We start from the raw sequence: 19,818 nt of genomic DNA on the forward strand, positions 1-19,818 counted from the left end.
TGGATTACTGAAATTTTTAAAATATATCCATTATTTCCCGCTCTGCTTCCTCTTTCAATCGCCGTTAAAAAAGAAGATGATGAAAAAGCTCCCTATTTACAACAACAGCCTTTGCTCAGACACATTCTCATGCAGGTTAGTGCAGTTTTGGTGTTTTAAATGTTTTCTAGGGGTGTAATGGTACACTTATTCGTACCGAACAAATACAGTGTCATTTTAACCACTGCACGTGCGGAACTTAATCCGTTTCAATTCATAGCCGTGAATAAATCTTCACTATACTTTATTACCATTCTGTAATCGTAAGGTTTGTGTTTTGTTCTTTTCGATAAGAAACAAAGTCTCAAATTATGTAAATTTTATCAGGAAATCAAATAAATAAATGCCGTTTTGACGCTCTTTGATGTGGCGTGACAGACTGCTGCAAGCGGAAGCGCGGAGAGCGACACAGTCAGCAAATTTCCTTTGGCGCGGATCTGACCCATATCAACAGCTAAAGTGTGGCCCAGATTAGTTCGTGTTTGCTGGCCCAAAACTGGTCCAGATCTTTTTAGCCAGAACTGAACCAAAACAGTGCCACAACCCAACCCAGAGTGAGCCAAATATCATCATCCCTTCCCTTTAATTCTCTGGTCAAGTCACTTTAAAATTTTCTACTAGTTACAACCGGTTATAACGCGAAATAAACATGTTCATGTCATGTAATCTCAGCATTAAAACAGCATCACCTTTACCGCAGGCAAGTCATTGTGTCCACAGCTTGTTACTAGAAAATTGCAATGTGCAATGTGTTATTACAATTCTACAATAAACATTTTAAAAAATGAGTGTGAATCCATTTTTGTGTTTAAGATTTACTGTGTAATGGGTATTTTAAATAATAATAAAAAATAGGTGTGGTGTAAATATGGTTAAATAATGGTATTTGGTTTATCAGCCACATGTGGGCCACATAATCAGCCCTTTACAGAACTCAGCCATATAATAATACCATATAAGGTCCATATATCAGCCACATCTGTTTATATTATTTGGCTCACTCTGGGTTGAGTTATGGCACTTTTAGGTTCAGTTCTGGCTAAAAAGATGTGGACCAGTTTTGGGCCTGCGAACACAAACTAATCTGGGCCACACTTTAGCTGTTGATATGGGTCAGATCTGCGCCAAAGGAAATTTGCTGACTGGGTTGATGTTGACCAAATACCATGCGCGAGGCTATAATTTTAATTCCTTTTCGTTTATTTGTGCAGATCGGCTTTTTGTAAAGAATAAGAAAAAAAACACAGCGCACCTTATAGACGCACGCACCAAGTAATTCTAATAATTTGTCCCGTAAATTCCCTCCTCTCGACGCTTCACACTCCAGTCCAGCTGGTGGCGCTAAAACGTTTGTTTGCCAAACACCATTAAACCTCAGAGGAAGACGATTAGCCTCACCGTGCTCTCTGTTGTTTTGTCGGGATGCTAAGCGGTTAGAATTGTTTCTGTAAATAGAAAAATACAGTTTTTGAATCAGGTCAGTAAATACCTGTAATATTCTCATCCTCACAGTCGTGACTTAGTTTTGAGGCAAGCAGGAATATCTGGAGGAGTAACAGCTGAACTGAGATCTGCTGCTGTGAAGATGTTGTTTGTTAAAGAGGAGAGTGAGGAGGACACGAGTGAACCAGAAACCTGGAGAATAAAAGACGAGGAACCAGAACCCTGGAGAATAAATCACGAGGAACCAGAAACTTGGAGAATTAAACACGAGGAACCAGAAACTTGGAGAATAAACCACGAGGAACCAGAACCCTGGAGAATAAAACTCGAGGAACCAGAACCCTGGAGAATAAACCACGAGGATCCAGAACCCTGGAGAATAAACCACGAGGAACCAGAACCCTGGAGAATAAAACACGAGGATCCAGAAACCTGAAGAATTAAACACGAGGAACCAGAAACTTGGAGAATAAACCACGAGGAACCAGAACCCTGGAGAATAAAACACGAGGATCCAGAAACCTGAAGAATTAAACACGAGGAACCAGAAACTTGGAGAATAAACCACGAGGAACCAGAACCCTGGAGAATAAAACACGAGGATCCAGAAACCTGAAGAATTAAACACGAGGAACCAGAAACTTGGAGAATAAACCACGAGGAACCAGAACCCTGGAGAATAAAACACGAGGAACCAGAAACCTGGAGAATAAACCACGAGGAACCAGAAACCTGGAGAATAAAACAGGAGGAACAAGGAGGTTGGTGTTCATTCTTCATAGGGCTGCTCGATTATGGCAAAAATCATAATCATGATTATTTTGTATATATGTCTAAAACTTTATAGGAGTGATTTATTTAAAGATAGTGATTCAAATATATATCAGGGCTGCAGACTAACATTTGAGAGCAGTGGCACCAGCGCCACTAAGTTGTACAGATAGTGGCGCCATGAGCAGATTTGGTAGCGCTGGGGGTGGTGCACGGGAGTATTAGAATATAGATAATTTAATCATACAATTACTATTGTTTTGCATTAATAAGTGCAGTTACTAATACTATTACATGTCCATTTCTTGTTTATTTTTCTTTTGTTTATTGTTTATACAGATTTGACAGTAAAGGACTAAGGTTGAGTTAAGATGCATACTAAATGTACTTTTATTAACAACAGTAATAGGTGCAAAATCAAATTTTTATATAGAAAAATTACATATTCCACTCGTATTAAATATTTATGTGAAATGCTTGAAAGTCATTGAAAAGTGCTTGAATTTCTCTCTCAAAAGCAGGGATCAACGCTAAAGCCCCGTTCACACCGCCAGCGACACAGAGTGACATAATCCCATTCATTTTCAATGGAGAGCTGGCGACTTCCGGCGACACGAGCGACAGTGACCATTGGCGACAGAATGTGGGCATGTCAAGCGATGCGAGTCAAGCGACAAAAGTTCAGAATTCTTCAACTTTATGCAAATAAGCAGCGAATTTCGCGAGTGGCAACCAATGGGAGTGAAGTCAGTGGAGAGCACGTGATTCATCTGCTGTAGTGGAGTGTTACGCAACCAGTAGTGGGAACACCCACTAGCGACCCTTAATTGCCAGCCACAAGTGACAAGCAGCGAAAAAGTCGCTGGCGGTGTGAACAGGGCTTAAGGATTTTTTCTTAAAATTTTTACTTGCCCTGTCAACATTTTCACTGGCCCTGCCACAAAAAAATAAAATAGTTGCTGTTATCATTGTTTTTTATCTGTTATCTTGTATTCTAATAAATAAGCTTATATGACACCAATATTTTAGATACCAATTAAATCTGACAATTCTCCATTTCAATTTCGATACCACAGCAAAAATCACTAGCCAAAAATAAACATAAATATTACGTTTAAACATTATTAAAGACAAGTGACAGCCAGTAAATAACAAATGAACAAATTACAAGTAATATATATATACTTATAACACATAATATATAGGCCTATAACACAAAAATAGAAATTAAATGATGCTTTAGGTTTTTATGTTTGTAGATGTTCAGGTACAGAAATTTAAAAATCACACATAAAATAACATTTGCATATTCTTCACTCTGTGTTGCACCTTGATTTTTCATAGCCATTTGCAATTAGAGGCAACCACTGCATTTTAATCATGAATAAAAAAAAAAGTGCAATGTTTGATTTATATTAGACTGTAAAATTTCAAAAACTGAAGCTAAAACAGAATAACCTGACTTTACCTTTGTGAAATGATGCTACATAAAACATCTGCATGACACAGAAACAGCAGGTGGGCTGAATGAGACGCAGATTCACTCTCTGACAGCAAGCTGCGCTTATGGAGTGTTTCCTTGGTTACCACTGTGCTTATTAACACTAATATAAATGCATCATACGGAGACAAAATGAAAAGAAAACGCCATTTCTGAAAACAGTCAGTTCCATTCCCCTCAGAAACACATTCATATAAAATTCAATGTTTGGATTTTCTTCCTATATCGTGAACCGTGATCTTGTTCTGCCTGCTACAGTATTTTCTCCTCTTTGTGTCTTCAGCATCTCTAGCCTCTGTTAATGGCCGTTTACAGACTAAGTATAATAATAACATAATATTTCCACACAAATGGCCATTGGGAAAATGATTGCAGTGCAGTTTGTGTGCAAGCACGGAACAAGATAGTCTGAAATAAAACAAAACATGTCCAGTAGATCGGTGCATCTGTACTCCAGTGTATAAATTCAATATAGATTAATAATTGTTAAAGCTACAAAGTTACTTGCCAGGATGGGTATTTTGACATAATTTTGTATGTATTTGCCCGTTCAGGCGGCGAGTACTGAAAGGAGTTGTCTTTTGCGCCCAAATGCTTTTTAAAGTCTTAAAAACACATGCAAATGATAAAATTTCGTGACGACGCTGCAGTGGCCCGATCGGGCAAATGACAAATCCGTCTACTGTCCCGAACATCTTTCGCCCCGGGCCATATCATGTGCGGCGAATTCAAATGCTTCTCACTGGATCTCACAGCACTGTTGCATCTGTGCAGTAACAGTGTCGCGAAATCAACTTTGGCTCCCGAGTAAAGGGGCGGTCACACTGCACTTTTCGTTCCATTGAATGTATTAAGATGCTATTAAAATATCAAATTCAATATACAGTAGGGCTGTGCGATATTGAAGAAAAATGTAATATGCGATACCTTGTTAAAAAATGCGATATTCAATATGCGATACGATATTGCTTAAAGTGTGAAAAATCTATTTAAATTATATTTTAAAAATATTAAAAATTATAATTATATAACCAATTTGTTTCACATTCTTTCTTGGAAAAGAAAGAATCACTACAACTTCTAAAAAAGTGACCATCATTGTTTTAGCAGTACATAAAAAGTAATGTCACAAATCAGACATCAAAGTGAACATACAAACAAAAAAATTAATGACACTAATTTTATATCATTGTAACGTTGCTTTCTATTAGGCTTGCTGCGAGAGACGGTGTTTTCGGTTATACCGGTGTTAAGCTACAACACCGGTTACGTCATTTGCCTACCGCGACACCGCCCCCCACTGTGGGGTAATAGTAACAAAAATCATTTAGCCTAGTTCAGTTAGGGAACAGACACTGTTAAGAACTAAACGCTCAATGCAGTGTGCCGAACCGTGCGCGAACGTTCACCACGGAGCAGGGGTCAATATTTTATTTATCACGTGAGGAAAGTGAGTCGAGCTGACTGACAAGAGTAAGGTGAGAAAGACAAGACGATGGCAGAAGATTGTTTAGAAAGGAAATGCAAAAGGCGCCTGTTTGGCAATATTTTAGATTTTGAAAAGCCTATTGACTGGAAATTTTTTTAAACATCCGTTTCTTATTTATTTGTTTCCACAGTGTTTACGGATTACTTTATTTAAACTTTGTGTATTTTATTTATTTTATTTTATATCAAGGTGTATATGCCGTGCCTCCAATCTTCCTTATTCGTTTTGCTAATAAACGTTCTATGTTTCTTATTTATCTGGTTCCACAGTGTTTGCTTATTTTCTTTTATTTACCTATTTAAACTTTGTGTAGCCTAAGTAATTTGATATTTTATTAGGCATATGTAGTGTATTTTTATTCATTTTGTTAATAAAAGTTCTATCAGTTTGACGTTGTTGTTGCTTGAATTGAATCAATGCTGAATTGCTTTTTCAAGCTATTTGAAAGCAAAGAAATCCAAGGAAAAGAGGGAAAACGCAAACAAACAATTGCTTGACGCCGAATTGCGGCAATTCAATTGGCACTAATTTGAAAGTGAAAGTAAAATGCACACAGCACTTTTACAAGCCATTTGAAAGCAAAGAAAAGAGGGAAACTCAAACGAACTAACAACCCCCGCCCCCCCAACCCAACAGTAATATCGGTATTACCGGTGTTATCACACGTCGATTAACCGGTGGGAACATTTCCTCACCGCTACAACCCTACTTTCCCTCAATAGGCGGCCAGCGGGCCACATCCGGCCCGTGAGAGAAAAAAGTTTACCCCACGCTAATTTCAAATAATGTGGCATGAAAATTCAAACGCCGCATCAGAAAGCTACATTAACTTACATCGTGTCTACACCGGATGCGAGTGGCGCAGCGTGACGCAATAAAATACAATATTGTTATAATCGATGTGACAGCAAAAACATGGCGAGTGTGAAGGAAGGGACATGGAAAATAGATGATTCAAATGTGAATGGACTGAACAGTTTTGAGTGAGTGAGTGACTGATATCTTTGTTATGGAATACACGTGTTGGTTCACAGTGAGTTAACAGTTTTAATTTACAAGTTTGCTTTAATTTTTCAAGATCTGAGGTAAAATATTTATTGTTGCTTTCACTATGGCTATAAAGATAACGCAAAATAATATTCAAACTCACATTAGACACTTTTAACATTGAATAAAGCACATAATCATTACCTGAGATTATCGCTGTCATATTTTGTATGTTGTTTCTTCCTGCAAGTAAAGATTGCAAGTGACATTGTAATTTCGTTTATTTTTTCTTGTCTTCACCACCTGGCTACTGTTGTAAAATGTTGAGAGATTCAAGCAAAAAGTAATGAATAAATACAACAAAATAAAAAAGACTGCAAGTGACGTCACTAGCGGAAGCACAAGTGTCTGAGAGTGCAAGTCTGAGAGTGCAAGTCTGCAGCCAGACCCTTCTCCTTTTGATCAGCGGTGAGCATGGCTGCTGTAGTTGCTCTTTTCCCAAGAAGGCTGAACCCAGTGATACCTTTTTCTTCTTAGGCGCGGTGCCAGCACCTGATTCCTCTTCCTCTTCTCTGACTTGTGCGGGACTGGATGTCGGACTTGTGTGTGTTGCTGCTGCTACCGCCATCTCTGGAACCAGTTCAGTTTTTGTGGCACTTAGCTCGGGTGGTTTCATGTGGTCTCGTCTAGGGCTGGGCGATATGACGATATTATTGTATATCGACGGTGTCTCGTAAGTATCGAAATGTCGATGGTAACAGACAATTATCGACATTATCGGGAAAAATGACATGATAAACCTAGTAAGTTGCAAGATTTCTGTATGCACATTTATTGTGATTTCAAAAGATTCTACTGCAAGAAGACGAAATATAACTCACTTCTGCACTCCCGCGCTGTTTTCCGTGCTGTGCACTCACACACACAAAGCGCACGCACAAAAGCCGCCTCTTTTATACGCGGACACTAGACTGAGCTCTCTTTCTCGCGTTCTTACACATTCGAATGGACAAATACACACCAAATTATATCAAAATATCCCATAAATACAATCGGTTATGTCTTAAGTGAACGTAAAAGAGTTGTGAAAGAAAACAAGGGTGTATTGGATTCGTGCATTGACAGCAGCCATTACCGCCAGTCATTATAATGTTAATCAAAGAACAAAAAAGAAAATCCCTCACTGATCTTGACTAAATCACTTTTGTAACCTCAGTTTATATTGAATTGGCCTGTTGTTCGGTGCTGACTACTAGGGCTGTAGCTATCGATTATTTTAGCAATCGCGTATTCTACAGATTATTCCATTGATTAATCGAGTAATGTGATAAGAAGTATTTTTTTTTATTAAAGAGCAATACTAAATATACAAGAGATAATAAGATAGATCTCTTAAAATAAATAGCTAATTTGTTTTCTTTTTAGAAAAATTTTAATTTTTATTGCTGAAAATTGCATAATAACCGTGCAAACTAAACTCATTTAATGTAATTACCGTATTGACCCGAATATAAGACGATGGTTTTTTCTTGGAAATACATCTGAAAAAATGCGGTCGTCTTATATTCAGGGTCTAGACTTTGACATGTCAGTAATACACCCACAACAATAGGTGGCGCCAAATACGCATAAAACGAGTGTACCATGAAATACGTAATGTAATGCGTGTTGTAAAGGTCGCGAGCAAAGAAAACCTTACAGCTGCATGAGTCGTGACTGTCACGTTAGCCTGATGGGACCAAACTCCCTTTGTGATTTTAAAACGTAAGACAGTACACAGATTTGAAGACTACAGTAATATTTAACTTCTACTGTTAATAAGATTTTGGTAGGCTACTATTAGATGGACAGCCTAAATATCCTAATTCAGATGGGCTACCTTTTTTTTTCTTTTTTTTATGGTATATCAAAAAGTGTATATTTTTTCAATTAAAATAAATTGATTGTTAGTACATTTTACCAGGTTTTACCTTACAAATATGAAAATAATTGAAGACAAAATGTGTTTTACTGAGAAAAAAACAGATTTGTTTTTTAAAAAGCTTTTTTCCAAAAGGTACATCTGGAAAAAGGGGGGTCATCTTATAATCAGGGCCGTCTTATATTCGGGCTAATACGGTAATTGCCAAATTACATTCAAAATGCAAACACAAATATCAATACAATAAATAAATAAAAATACAAAAAAATCAATTTCACATTACTTTAAAAAAAGGTAAACAGTACAAACTAAAACTAAGGCATAAATAAAAATAATAGTAATAAAAATAATAATAATACCTAAACATTGCATTTTTGTTGTGCAACTTAACTTTCAAGTTTCAGCCTAACTAAAGCTCAAGCATGACATAAGCCTTTACTGTCTTCTTGGAAGGCTTTGTGGCTTTTGTGAGAGGCAAAAATCACAGGAAAGTAACTTGGAACAAAAACAAGAGACCATACACAATTTTTAAACAATTTTCTGCAATATGAAATTATAGCTATTTGGAAAATAAACCCTCTTAAATGTCCCTATATGACATCTTTTGAGTCAAATTCTTACATTTAATCAGTCAATTAGAATAAAGGAAATTTGGGCTGTTACCAAACAAATGATATCAGTATCAAAATTCATCTTTGCAATGCAGAGGAAACACAGACGCTGCATGGGATGAATTTCCCACATAGAGGGACATGAATGCATTTAACCTGCAGTTACAAATGCATAAATAATATTTTGTTATTTTAAACATAAAACATTGAATATTGACATTTAAAAAAATGAAAAAATACTTTAAATGTGAAATTAAAACCGCCAGCAGGTGGCAGCAAGTCACTGTTAAGAAGTGATTCATTGCGATTGAACCAAATCATTTAAACGGTTGATTCATTCAGGAACGAAACGGCGTCATGTTGCACAGACCTGCAAAACAGCGCTATGGCTGTTTGGAATTTATTTGTTGGCAAAATAAAGCAAAAACAGACAATATAGTGTCTAAAACATAAGTCTCTTAATATTACCTTCTTGTTTATTGAACTGTTGATAAAATCACATTTGTAATCATGCTGATTTTAGAGGTGAAAACTGGCACTTTTCGTATGATATTGACTAACTTTCTTTCTGTGGTATTTTTATGCACAATGGCGTTTAGTCTTTCACTAAACACAGCTAACTTAGGGACATTATAACTAGCCACCATATTGATTTACGGTCTTAAATATGTCCGGCGCTTTTTTTTTTAAAGGCTGTTCCCTGTTTTTATTCAGTCTATGGTCTGGTCCAGCGTTTATCGGGTTGTGCGTCAGTAATAATGGTCCATAGGGAAATACAGTGTTCCATGTGTAGTTACAGTAAATGGACTAAACAAAGCCTCGGGGCAAATAATTTACCTCGATGATTTATTGTATTTGAGTTACTCAAGGTATTCGAGGAATCGTTTCAGCCCTAGCAATGTGCATCTGTGTATGCGATTATTTTGGAGATGCGTTCCAATATAATTTATCCTTATTTAGGGTATAGGCCTATTCTATTTTGAGCTGCAGTTTAAGTTAAACAGAAAAAAGACAAAAAGAAGCACTGCATGTGTTTCTGAATATTTATTTAAACAGACTGTATAATGATGAAAAACCACAAACATGACAGGTATAATTAAAATACGCAAATTCCTTCAGCGCACATTTCAGTGCAATATTTTTTACAGATTTTGGAAACCGTGTATACAATATAATTATGTTTAATTAAGCTGAGATACAGCACTATAAATTCTTAAATCATTCGCAACAAAACAGATGAAGCCATTCGTAGGCTTCTCAGCTCGCCGCTCAACATGCACACGTTCGGAGTTTCGGCAGCCCAACACTGAATATTATATTGTGGGCGTTGTATTTTGATTAATAAAATAAAAATGATAAAAATTACAATAAAAAAATTAATTAAATTTAAAATAAAATACCCTGTTTCTAATTAAATAAAGCAGTTATTTTTATTTAATTAAAAACGAGCCGAAAGAGACCTCCGAAACTAGTAGGCTACCAGAAAGAAGAAAAAAAAAAACTTAAAGTTTTTGCTCAGAATTAATTTTTAATCCCTGCATGATTTTAGTCATACATGATTATTAAATTTAAAATAAAATACCCTGTTTCTAATTAAATAAAGCAGTTATTTTTATTTAATTAAAAACGAGCCGAAAGAGACCTCCGAAACTAGTAGGCTACCAGAAAGAAGAAAAAAAAAACTTAAAGTTTTTGCTCAGAATTAATTTTTAATCCCTGCATGATTTTAGTCATACATGATAAATATCAAATACGTTATAGCTTGACTACAAGTTTAAAAACAACGCTGCAATTGTTATAATCAAGGAAATTTAACTTACCATCATGAAATGTCTACACAGGCGATAATGCCAAAAAGAAAGAGAAACATCGGAAAATAGGCATATTTTATTCAAGACATTATTACATGACATCAACATGCATTTATCATTCTTACAATCACTGCCAGAATGTCCAACTTCATCATAATGAACTTAAAATTGGGTTATATTGTTTTTCCTCAAAAGTTCTCAAAAAACAAAATTAATTTAAAACTCAAATTTGATAAGAACAGAGTGGAAATTATTAGCAACACTAAAATAACAGCAAAGCTAATGTTTTCTATTAGTTTAAGCACAAACGAAGAAAAGTAAAACCAAACTTGGTGGCAATAATAAAGACCAAACTGAACATGGTGTGTGTTTATGGTGCATGTCTGCAATGTTGTCTCGGCCGGGGCGTGGTGGAGGTGCTTAGGTAGACGATATTATCGGATATCACAATATTTTTAAAGGCGGTTATCGATAAGATATTTTTGACATATCACCCAGCCCTAGTCTCGTCTGTATCTTTGGTCAAGCCAGGTTGCTTTGCGCTTCATCCTCAGGATGGCATCATGGCCATATTTGCCTTCCATCTGTTCCAAGATGACGCGCTTCAGGTCGGCTGTGAGTTTGGCATCCTGCTCTGACTTCTCCAGCACACCTTCCAGGTGGGCCAACATGGGCAAAAGTGAGGAAACTTAGTTTTCTCCAGAGAGAATATATGTAAACTCTGAGGAAATACATCAACTTTGCGCTGTGGATTGCCGGATCGGCTTTCACCGTGGATGAAGCGGAGTCCAGCCCGGGGTCGTCACATGTGGTTGCCGCAAGCCCACCGGACGCTCCTTCGTTGAATCCGCCGGCCACGCCGTTATCAAGCCCGCCTGCTGGTGTGTGTTTATGGTGCATGTCTGCAATGTTGTCTCGGCCAGGGGCGTGGTGGAGGTGCTTAGGTAGACGATATTATCGGATATCACGATATTTTTAAAGGCGGTTATCGATAAGATATTTTTGACATATCACCCAGCCCTAGTCTCGTCTGTATCTTTGGTCAAGCAAGGTTGCTTTGCGCTTCATCCTCAGGATGGCATCATGGCCATATTTGCCTTCCATCTGTTCCAAGATGACGCGCTTCAGGTCGGCTGTGAGTTTGGCATCCTGCTCTGACTTCTCCAGCACACCTTATTAGTTTAAGCACAAACGAAGAAAAGTAAAACCAAACTTGGTGGCAATAATAAAGACCAAACTGAACATGGTGTGTGTTTATGGTGCATGTCTGCAATGTTGTCTCGGCCGGGGCGTGGTGGAGGTGCTTAGGTAGACGATATTATCGGATATCACAATATTTTTAAAGGCGGTTATCGATAAGATATTTTTGACATATCACCCAGCCCTAGTCTCGTCTGTATCTTTGGTCAAGCCAGGTTGCTTTGCGCTTCATCCTCAGGATGGCATCATGGCCATATTTGCCTTCCATCTGTTCCAAGATGACGCGCTTCAGGTCGGCTGTGAGTTTGGCATCCTGCTCTGACTTCTCCAGCACACCTTCCAGGTGGGCCAACATGGGCAAAAGTGAGGAAACTTAGTTTTCTCCAGAGAGAATATATGTAAACTCCGCTACAGGCTTCAACCCGCTGTTAACCGCTTCCAGAACACTTATGTCCTGCCATGTAAGCTGTGGAAGCGGGTGGCGGCTTTTGTCCTGTGAAAACACCTGTTTGATGGCTTGCACCTGCTCCAAGATTCTCTTCACCATTCGCTGTTTGGAGCCACATCATGTTGCACAGTCCTGTCATGAAAACATATTCATCTAACTTTTAAAGGGGTTATATGATGCAATTAAAATTTTTCCTATCTCTTTGGAGTGTTATAAGCTCTTGGTGCATAAAGAAGATCTGTAAATTTGCAGACTAAAGTCTCAAATCCAAAGAGATATTCTTTGTAAAAGTTAAGAGTCAACCACGCCTACCTAAAACGGCTCATTCTAGCATGCCCCCACATCTACGTCACGATGTTGGAAGATTTGCATAACACCGCCCAAATGTTCACGCAAAGAAAGAAGGCGTAACTTTTATTCTTGCTGTAGTATTGTTGTTGCCGCCACCACCACCATGTCGTGAAGGGGCTGTGTTTCATTGTGAAAGCAAAACTACTTTGGTTGGCCTTCCAAAAGAGGACAATATCCGTTTCATCATGCCTGGAGCTGATCCGTGCTGGTCACTGAGGAAATACATCAACTTTGCGCTGTGGATTGCCGGATCGGCTTTCACCGTGGATGAAGCGGAGTCCAGCCCGGGGTCGTCACATGTGGTTGCCGCAAGCCCACCGGACGCTCCTTCGTTGAATCCGCCGGCCACGCCGTTATCAAGCCCGCCTGCCTCTGCTCACTCAAGCCAGCCTCCGCATACTCTAGGCCCCCACTCACTCTAGGCTTCCGGCCTCCGCTCACTCAAGGCTGCGGTGTGTGAAAGCGAAACTACTTTGTTTGGCCTTCCAAAACAGGTCACGACTAGAAATCAGTGGTTAAGTCGTATTTACAACACTGTTCCAGAACAGTTTAACCCAAATATTCAGATCTGTCCAGCGCATTTTAAAGAAGACTGTTTCCTGATCCTGGTAGAGTAGACTATAATGACGGCTGTTCTGACTCACAGACTGTAAGTACGTTTTTTATATTTAAAGAATTTGCCACTTACGATTCAAACGCGAGTTTTTTGGGCAGTGTAGAGTAGCGCTTGTTGTTTGTCATTTCTCCGATCACAAATGCAGACAAGGTTTTATGTTTACGCGGTGCGATGCAATGCGTAAAAAGACAGTACAAGTCATTATAATCCGTAATTATGTCCCCACTGGATGCAACAAATGCCTCGTTTATAATGGGTTTTAATGTTTTAATATTTTTGTCTCGTTGCTCTGGCCGGACAGGGCATCACAATATGGTAAGGGGCGTAACATTTCCGTCACACGCTTGAGGTATTCGGCCAATCACAACACACTGGATAGCTGGCCAATCAGAGCACACTTCGCTTTTCAGACCGATGAGCTTTGTAAAAATCGACGCATTTCAGAAAGGCGGGGCATAGAGGAGAAACAATAATGTACAGTATGTGGAAAATAATGTGTTTTTTTAACCTAAAACCGCATAAACACATTTCATTACACCAAATACACAAAATAATGTTCTTTTTGGCAGCATCATATGACCCCTTTAAGTAATTATAGCCTAGTAGCTATTCAGACTTCTAAATAAATTTACAATGCGCACATTTAGCCTCCCATATGGTGAGCACACAATATCAAATCAGCTTAACGTGTAAAATCCGTGTATCATTCGTTCAATTAATTTTCAATGAAGAATCCGCAAATCTGAAAAACAAAAAGCAACTTATTTCATTATTTCTTTACCAAAAAACAACGACTTGATATTCATATTTCCGTTTCTATGCACAAATTAAAATGGGGAATAAGAATAATGATTACGAAATGAGTTTGATTTTGATATTTCATATTCTTATTCCCCATTTTCAATTTGTGCATAAAAACGAAAATATGGATATCAAGTCGTTATTTGTTTTTCGTTTTGGTTTTGCAAAGAAGTTTTTATTTTTTTCCGATTGTGGATTCTTAATTAAAAATTAATTGAACGAATGATACATGGATTGTGCAAGTCATTTATATTTGTCAGTGCGTCTGATCGTGCGCTTGCATTGCTGTTTAATATGAACATTTATGGTTTTACATGTAGGAACTAGGGCTGGGCGATATGGGCAAAAATTCATATCTCTGTATTTTTGGGCAGATTTGCGATATACGGTATATATCTCGGTATTTTCATTTTTTGTATTTGTATTTTAAAAATCTGTATTTAATATGTATATTTCACTTACCACCCACTGTTGTCCAACAAAACAATACATAGTAAAGGCTATGAAAGCAAATAAAGTGAATGTAACATAAGCCTTTATATTATGTGCAAAAAAGGGTTAAATCACATTTCATTCTAACATTGCAATCTAAATGCGCTCTTCTCTACCGTATTAAAATAAACCATTTCTTTTGCTAGGTAGCGAGTTACAGCATCAGTACACTGCTTCCATCTTTCGCTGTCACGCTTGTACTTTGTACCTTTGGCAAAAGCTTTAGAATATGGTTAGTTGGTCCCTAGCTGTTTTGTGAAGTTCAGTTGTTCGTGATTACATTGGCAATGAACTGTATTCCGTGGGATGGTGCACATGCAAATGGTCATGTAAATTTGTCGTCTGTCCATCTTTTGTGTGGATTACAAGAGCACAAATCCTGCACACCACTTCAGACGTGTCTCTTGGCTGTCCTCTTTCATTAGATCTAAAGCCAAAGTATTGCCAGATAGGCGAAGTGGTACCTTTTTCTTCGACCAAGTTTGTCAATGCCATTATTAGATTACTATGCCTACTTCACACCAGGGTCCCGCAAAAAAAAAAGTGATTGGCAGGTGGTATTTTGTGTGTTAACTTTATTTACGGGTTTGGTTATGGGTAAAACAAAGAACATGCGGGTCGGATCATAGGTGTTTGATAATAAATATATTACAAATTACAATAAAATACGATGCCAGATTGGTCGACATCGCCAACCTTAGAGCGCACCCGGTTTATTTTCTTTATTTTACAAAAGCACATTGTGTTGTTGTTATTATGACTACACTCAAATAAAAGTAGACCCTTTGCGGTTTCAAACGATACCTTATTCGTATCTGAACGATCCAAAATTACGGAGTATTTTTAGTTCTTTTTGCAAGAAAAAACATGACAGACCGCACCAGTGTGGTCTTCGACCCCAGAGCGTTAACAATAGTGACAGTTATAAAATTTCAAGTAGTTTAAGATTTTTAGTTTGTAGTAATAGAAACTTTAGAGCTGTTGAATAATATAGATGAAGCAGCAAATAATAAGGGACACTTTTTTCAACAAAATGTATGTTAGACAATTGTGTAGTTGATCAAACATAATTAATACTTCTTATAGAAACATGGGATTTGTGTCTATAATGTTTCAAAAATAATATTTTGAATATCAATGTAACTCATTCATGAAAGGTTCAGGGAAGTATAATTTATAAAATTGCATCAAAAGGAACAATTTTGTATAGAAATTGTCTTTACTCTGTTACAACCGGGTTCACTTATGTACTTTCACGTATCTCTTTTTTTTCCAAGTTACTGATAAATGACCTGTTTTTGCTTTTATTTTAGAGTTTATTGAAGAAAGTGAGGATAATGAAGAATTAAATGAAGTTCAGGAGAAAAATGATGTCAAAACTGGAGAGAAACATTTGAGTTGCCCTCAAACCAAACAGAAAGATTTAAAGAAAAGAGGAGCCAAGAAATCTTTTACCTGCACTCAGTGTGGAAAGAGTTTGACGAGCAAATATAATCTTGATGTTCACTTGAGAGTTCATACTGGAGAGAGACCATTCACTTGTGATCAGTGCGGGAAGTGTTTCACACAATCGTTAAGCCTTAAGGTACACATGAAAATCCACACTGGAGAGAAACAGTACAAGTGTTCACACTGTGACAAGAGATTCAGTCGATCAGGAGACCTGAAGAAACACAAGTTAGTCCACACTGGAGAGAAACCACACACATGTGATCAGTGCGGGAAGAGTTTCACACAAAAAGGAAGCCTCACGGCGCACATGAGAGTTCATACAGGAGAGAAACTGTTCATATGTAATCAATGTGGAAAGAGTTTTGCACACTTGACACACCTTAAGGATCACATGAACAGCCACACTGGAGAGAAACCTTATAAGTGTTCACACTGTGACAAGAGATTCACTCGGTCAGGACACCTGAAGAAACACAAGGTAGTCCACACTGGAGAGAAACCGCACACATGTGATCAGTGCGGGAAGAGTTTCTCACAAAAAGGAAACCTTATGACACATATGAGAGTTCATACAGGAGAGAAACGGTTCATATGTAATCAATGTGGAAAGAGTTTTGCACACTTCGCAAACCTTAAGGTACACATGAACATCCACACTGGAGAGAAACCTTACAAGTGTTCACACTGTGACAAGAGATTCACTCGGTCAGGACACCTGAAGAAACACAAGGTAGTCCACACTGGAGAGAAACCGCACACATGTGATCAGTGCGGGAAGAGTTTCTCACAAAAAGGAAACCTTATGACACATATGAGAGTTCATACAGGAGAGAAACGGTTCATATGTAATCAATGTGGAAAGAGTTTTGCACACTTCGCAAACCTTAAGGTACACATGAACATCCACACTGGAGAGAAACCTTACAAGTGTTCACACTGTGACAAGAGATTCATTCAGTCAGGATACCTGAAAACACATGAGAGGATCCACACTGGAGAGAAACCGTACACATGTGATCAGTGTGGGAAGAGTTTTGCACGAAAAGGAAGCCTTATGACACATATGAGAGTTCATACAGGAGAGAAACTGTACACATGTAATCTTTGTGGAAAGAGTTTGAAATGCAAATATAGGCTTGATGGTCACATGAGAGTTCATACTGGTGAGAAACCATACACTTGTCATCAGTGCGGGAAGTGTTTCACACAATCAGTACATGTTAAAGAACACATGAGCATCCACACTGGAGAGAAACCGTACACATGTGATCAGTGTGGGAAGAGTTTTGCACGAAAAGGAAGCCTTATGACACATATGAGAGTTCATACAGGAGAGAAACTGTACACATGTAATCTTTGTGGAAAGAGTTTGAAATGCAAATATAGTCTTGATGGTCACATGAGAGTTCATACTGGTGAGAAACCATACACTTGTCATCAGTGCGGGAAGTGTTTCACACAATCAGTACATGTTAAAGAACACATGAGCATCCACACTGGAGAGAAACCTTATAAGTGTTCACACTGCAACAAGAGATTCGATAGGTCAGGAGACCTGAAAAAACACGAGAGGATCCACATTGGAGTGAAACCTTATAAGTGTTCACACTGCAACAAGAGATTCAGTCATTCATCAAGTCTGAAAACACATGAGAGGATCCACACTGGAGTGAAACCTTATAAGTGTTCACACTGCAACAAGAGATTCAGTCATTCATCAAGTCTGAAAACACATGAGAGGATCCACACTGGAGAGAAGCCGTATCACTGCACTGCATGTGGGAAGTGTTTCAATCGTTCATCTGCTCTACACAGTCATACAAAACACAATCACAGTAACTAGATCATCTTCAGATCCAGCACTTTCAGATCTGATGCTGCCTTCTCAAACTTGAAACAATAATGCATTAAGCAATAGAATATCATCTGGATTAATCTGTTCTAACCAGTCATTACAAGTGATATGACAAAGAAACATTATCTAAAGTTTTCACAGTAAATAAAGTTTATCTTCATCTTCAAAACCAGCAGATTCAACTGTGAGATTCAGTTCAACTCAAAGATGGAGTTCCTCCCCAAACAACAATGTCAAAATGTTTTATTATTGCGTATCATTTTGCTTCATGATATAAATGATATCATTGTGTTTTCTTATGAGTTTCATATTATGTTCAATTGTCTTATAATGCATGCGTGTCACTTGTAGTTTGCTTACTCTTTCATGAAGGAAAGTAGAAGCTTTTTACAAACAGTTCTTGTTCAGGAAGCTAAAGAAGAGACTGTGACACTTTAAGAGAGACGGAGATTTATTTTTAAACTTGTTCTTTGTTTTTAAAATGACTGCGTTATTCTTCTGCTTAAGATGTATTTTGGAAACGCAGATGCAAAATATACTGTCATGTAGCTTTGTAATTGATTCTTCTTTGCTTCTCTTGTAAGTAGGAATGGATACCTAAACCCATTATTAAAGGGGTCATATGATGCTTTTTTTAAAGATCATTATTTTGTGTATTGGTGTAACAGAATATGTTGACATGCTTTAATGTTCAAAAAACATTATTTTTCAAATACTGTACGTTATTGTAGGTCCTCTATGCCCCGCCTCTCTCAAACGCTTCGTTTTCTACAAAGTCCCTCATTCCAACAAGCGCAGTCTGCTCTGATTGGCCAACTGACCCAGTGCATTGTGATTGGCCGAACACCGCAAGCACTGGTCGGAAATGTAACGCCCCTTACCATAATCGCGAGCTTCATCTTTCAAAATAAATGTAAAGACATCAGTTCAAGCCCGAAAGGGGAACAGAGTCGCGTGACAGACACAGTGATGAAGCTGGTATGTGTTTGCAGTACACAAGCCACGGTTAAGACAGCTGACTCCACTGTGATGTGACCTCTCTCGTGCTCTCTCTCTCGCTCGCGCACACACACACACACACACACACACACACACAATGCGCAAAACTCCGCATTTGAACAGTCAATAGCAAATACTTAAACTAATAACAAAACAGTAGCTGATTCAGAAGCGCCTGATTGTCATAGCAAAGTCAGAATTACCTCCTCTCCTAGGTTCACGAAACGGTTGTCCATAAAATGCATTGCTGTTCTGTTGTAAGTAATTTTAAAGATTCCTAAATGCATCTACTTTTGGAAGGCCAAATAAAGTGCTTTTGCCTAGAAACACACAGCGTCTCCCTGACATGGCTGCTTCAACACTAACTGTGGTTACTGAAACCACGCCTTCTTTCTTTGCTTGCACATTTGGGCAGCATTATGCTAATATTTCCACATAGTGAGGTAGATATGTGGGGGCGTGTTAGAACGAACCATTTTAGGGGGTGTGGCAGAGTCTTAACTTTGATAAAGAATATCTCTTTGGTTTTTGAGACTTTAGTCTTTGCAACTTCGGGGATCTTATCTATGCACAATCAGCTTGTAACACTCCAAAGAGAAAGGAAAACTTGAAATTGCATCATATAACCCCTTTAAACGAGCCCTGGGGCTAAATTGCAAAAGACCGTAGTATCGATAAGCTCTAATGTGAACTGTTCTACTTTTAGTGCTGGGTATATTAAAAAAAACACACTTACAATTTATTATTGGTGCATAAATATTATCAAGCTAACTGTATATTGCCAAATGTTTCTACATGAGATAATAGAGACATTCATCACTGATGTGTTTTTGTTATTTTGCAATCCAGAAGCGATATCTCTCTTCTGCTTAATCTAATTTTATTTTTGATTGAGTTTGACTTCCAAGGATTATAAAAACGAGATGTTTGAGGTAAAGTGATATTTTAAATAAAATCTGATGTGTCTTGAAGACTTTATGGTCACCGCGTACGTGTGTCCATTAAGTCCATGTGACCATATAGTAATCCAT

General features: G+C 37.9%; 1 protein-coding gene across 1 annotated transcript; it reads left to right on the plus strand.

The window, feature by feature from the left end:
• Window positions 1–2,213: 2,213 nt before the first annotated feature.
• LOC107568428 (gastrula zinc finger protein XlCGF57.1-like) lies at window positions 2,214–17,957 on the plus strand. The gene is made up of 2 exons (XM_016254400.1): window positions 2,214–2,243; window positions 15,795–17,957. Exon 2 carries the CDS (start codon window positions 16,073–16,075, stop codon window positions 17,774–17,776), a length of 1,704 nt encoding a protein of 567 aa, XP_016109886.1. The 5' UTR covers window positions 2,214–2,243; window positions 15,795–16,072; the 3' UTR covers window positions 17,777–17,957.
• The last annotated feature ends 1,861 nt before the right edge of the window (window positions 17,958–19,818 follow it).

This window comes from Sinocyclocheilus grahami, unplaced genomic scaffold, assembly GCF_001515645.1.
Source record: "Sinocyclocheilus grahami isolate Dianchi unplaced genomic scaffold, SAMN03320097.WGS_v1.1 scaffold1243.1, whole genome shotgun sequence".
In the NCBI taxonomy this organism is placed as follows: Eukaryota; Metazoa; Chordata; class Actinopteri; order Cypriniformes; family Cyprinidae; genus Sinocyclocheilus; species Sinocyclocheilus grahami.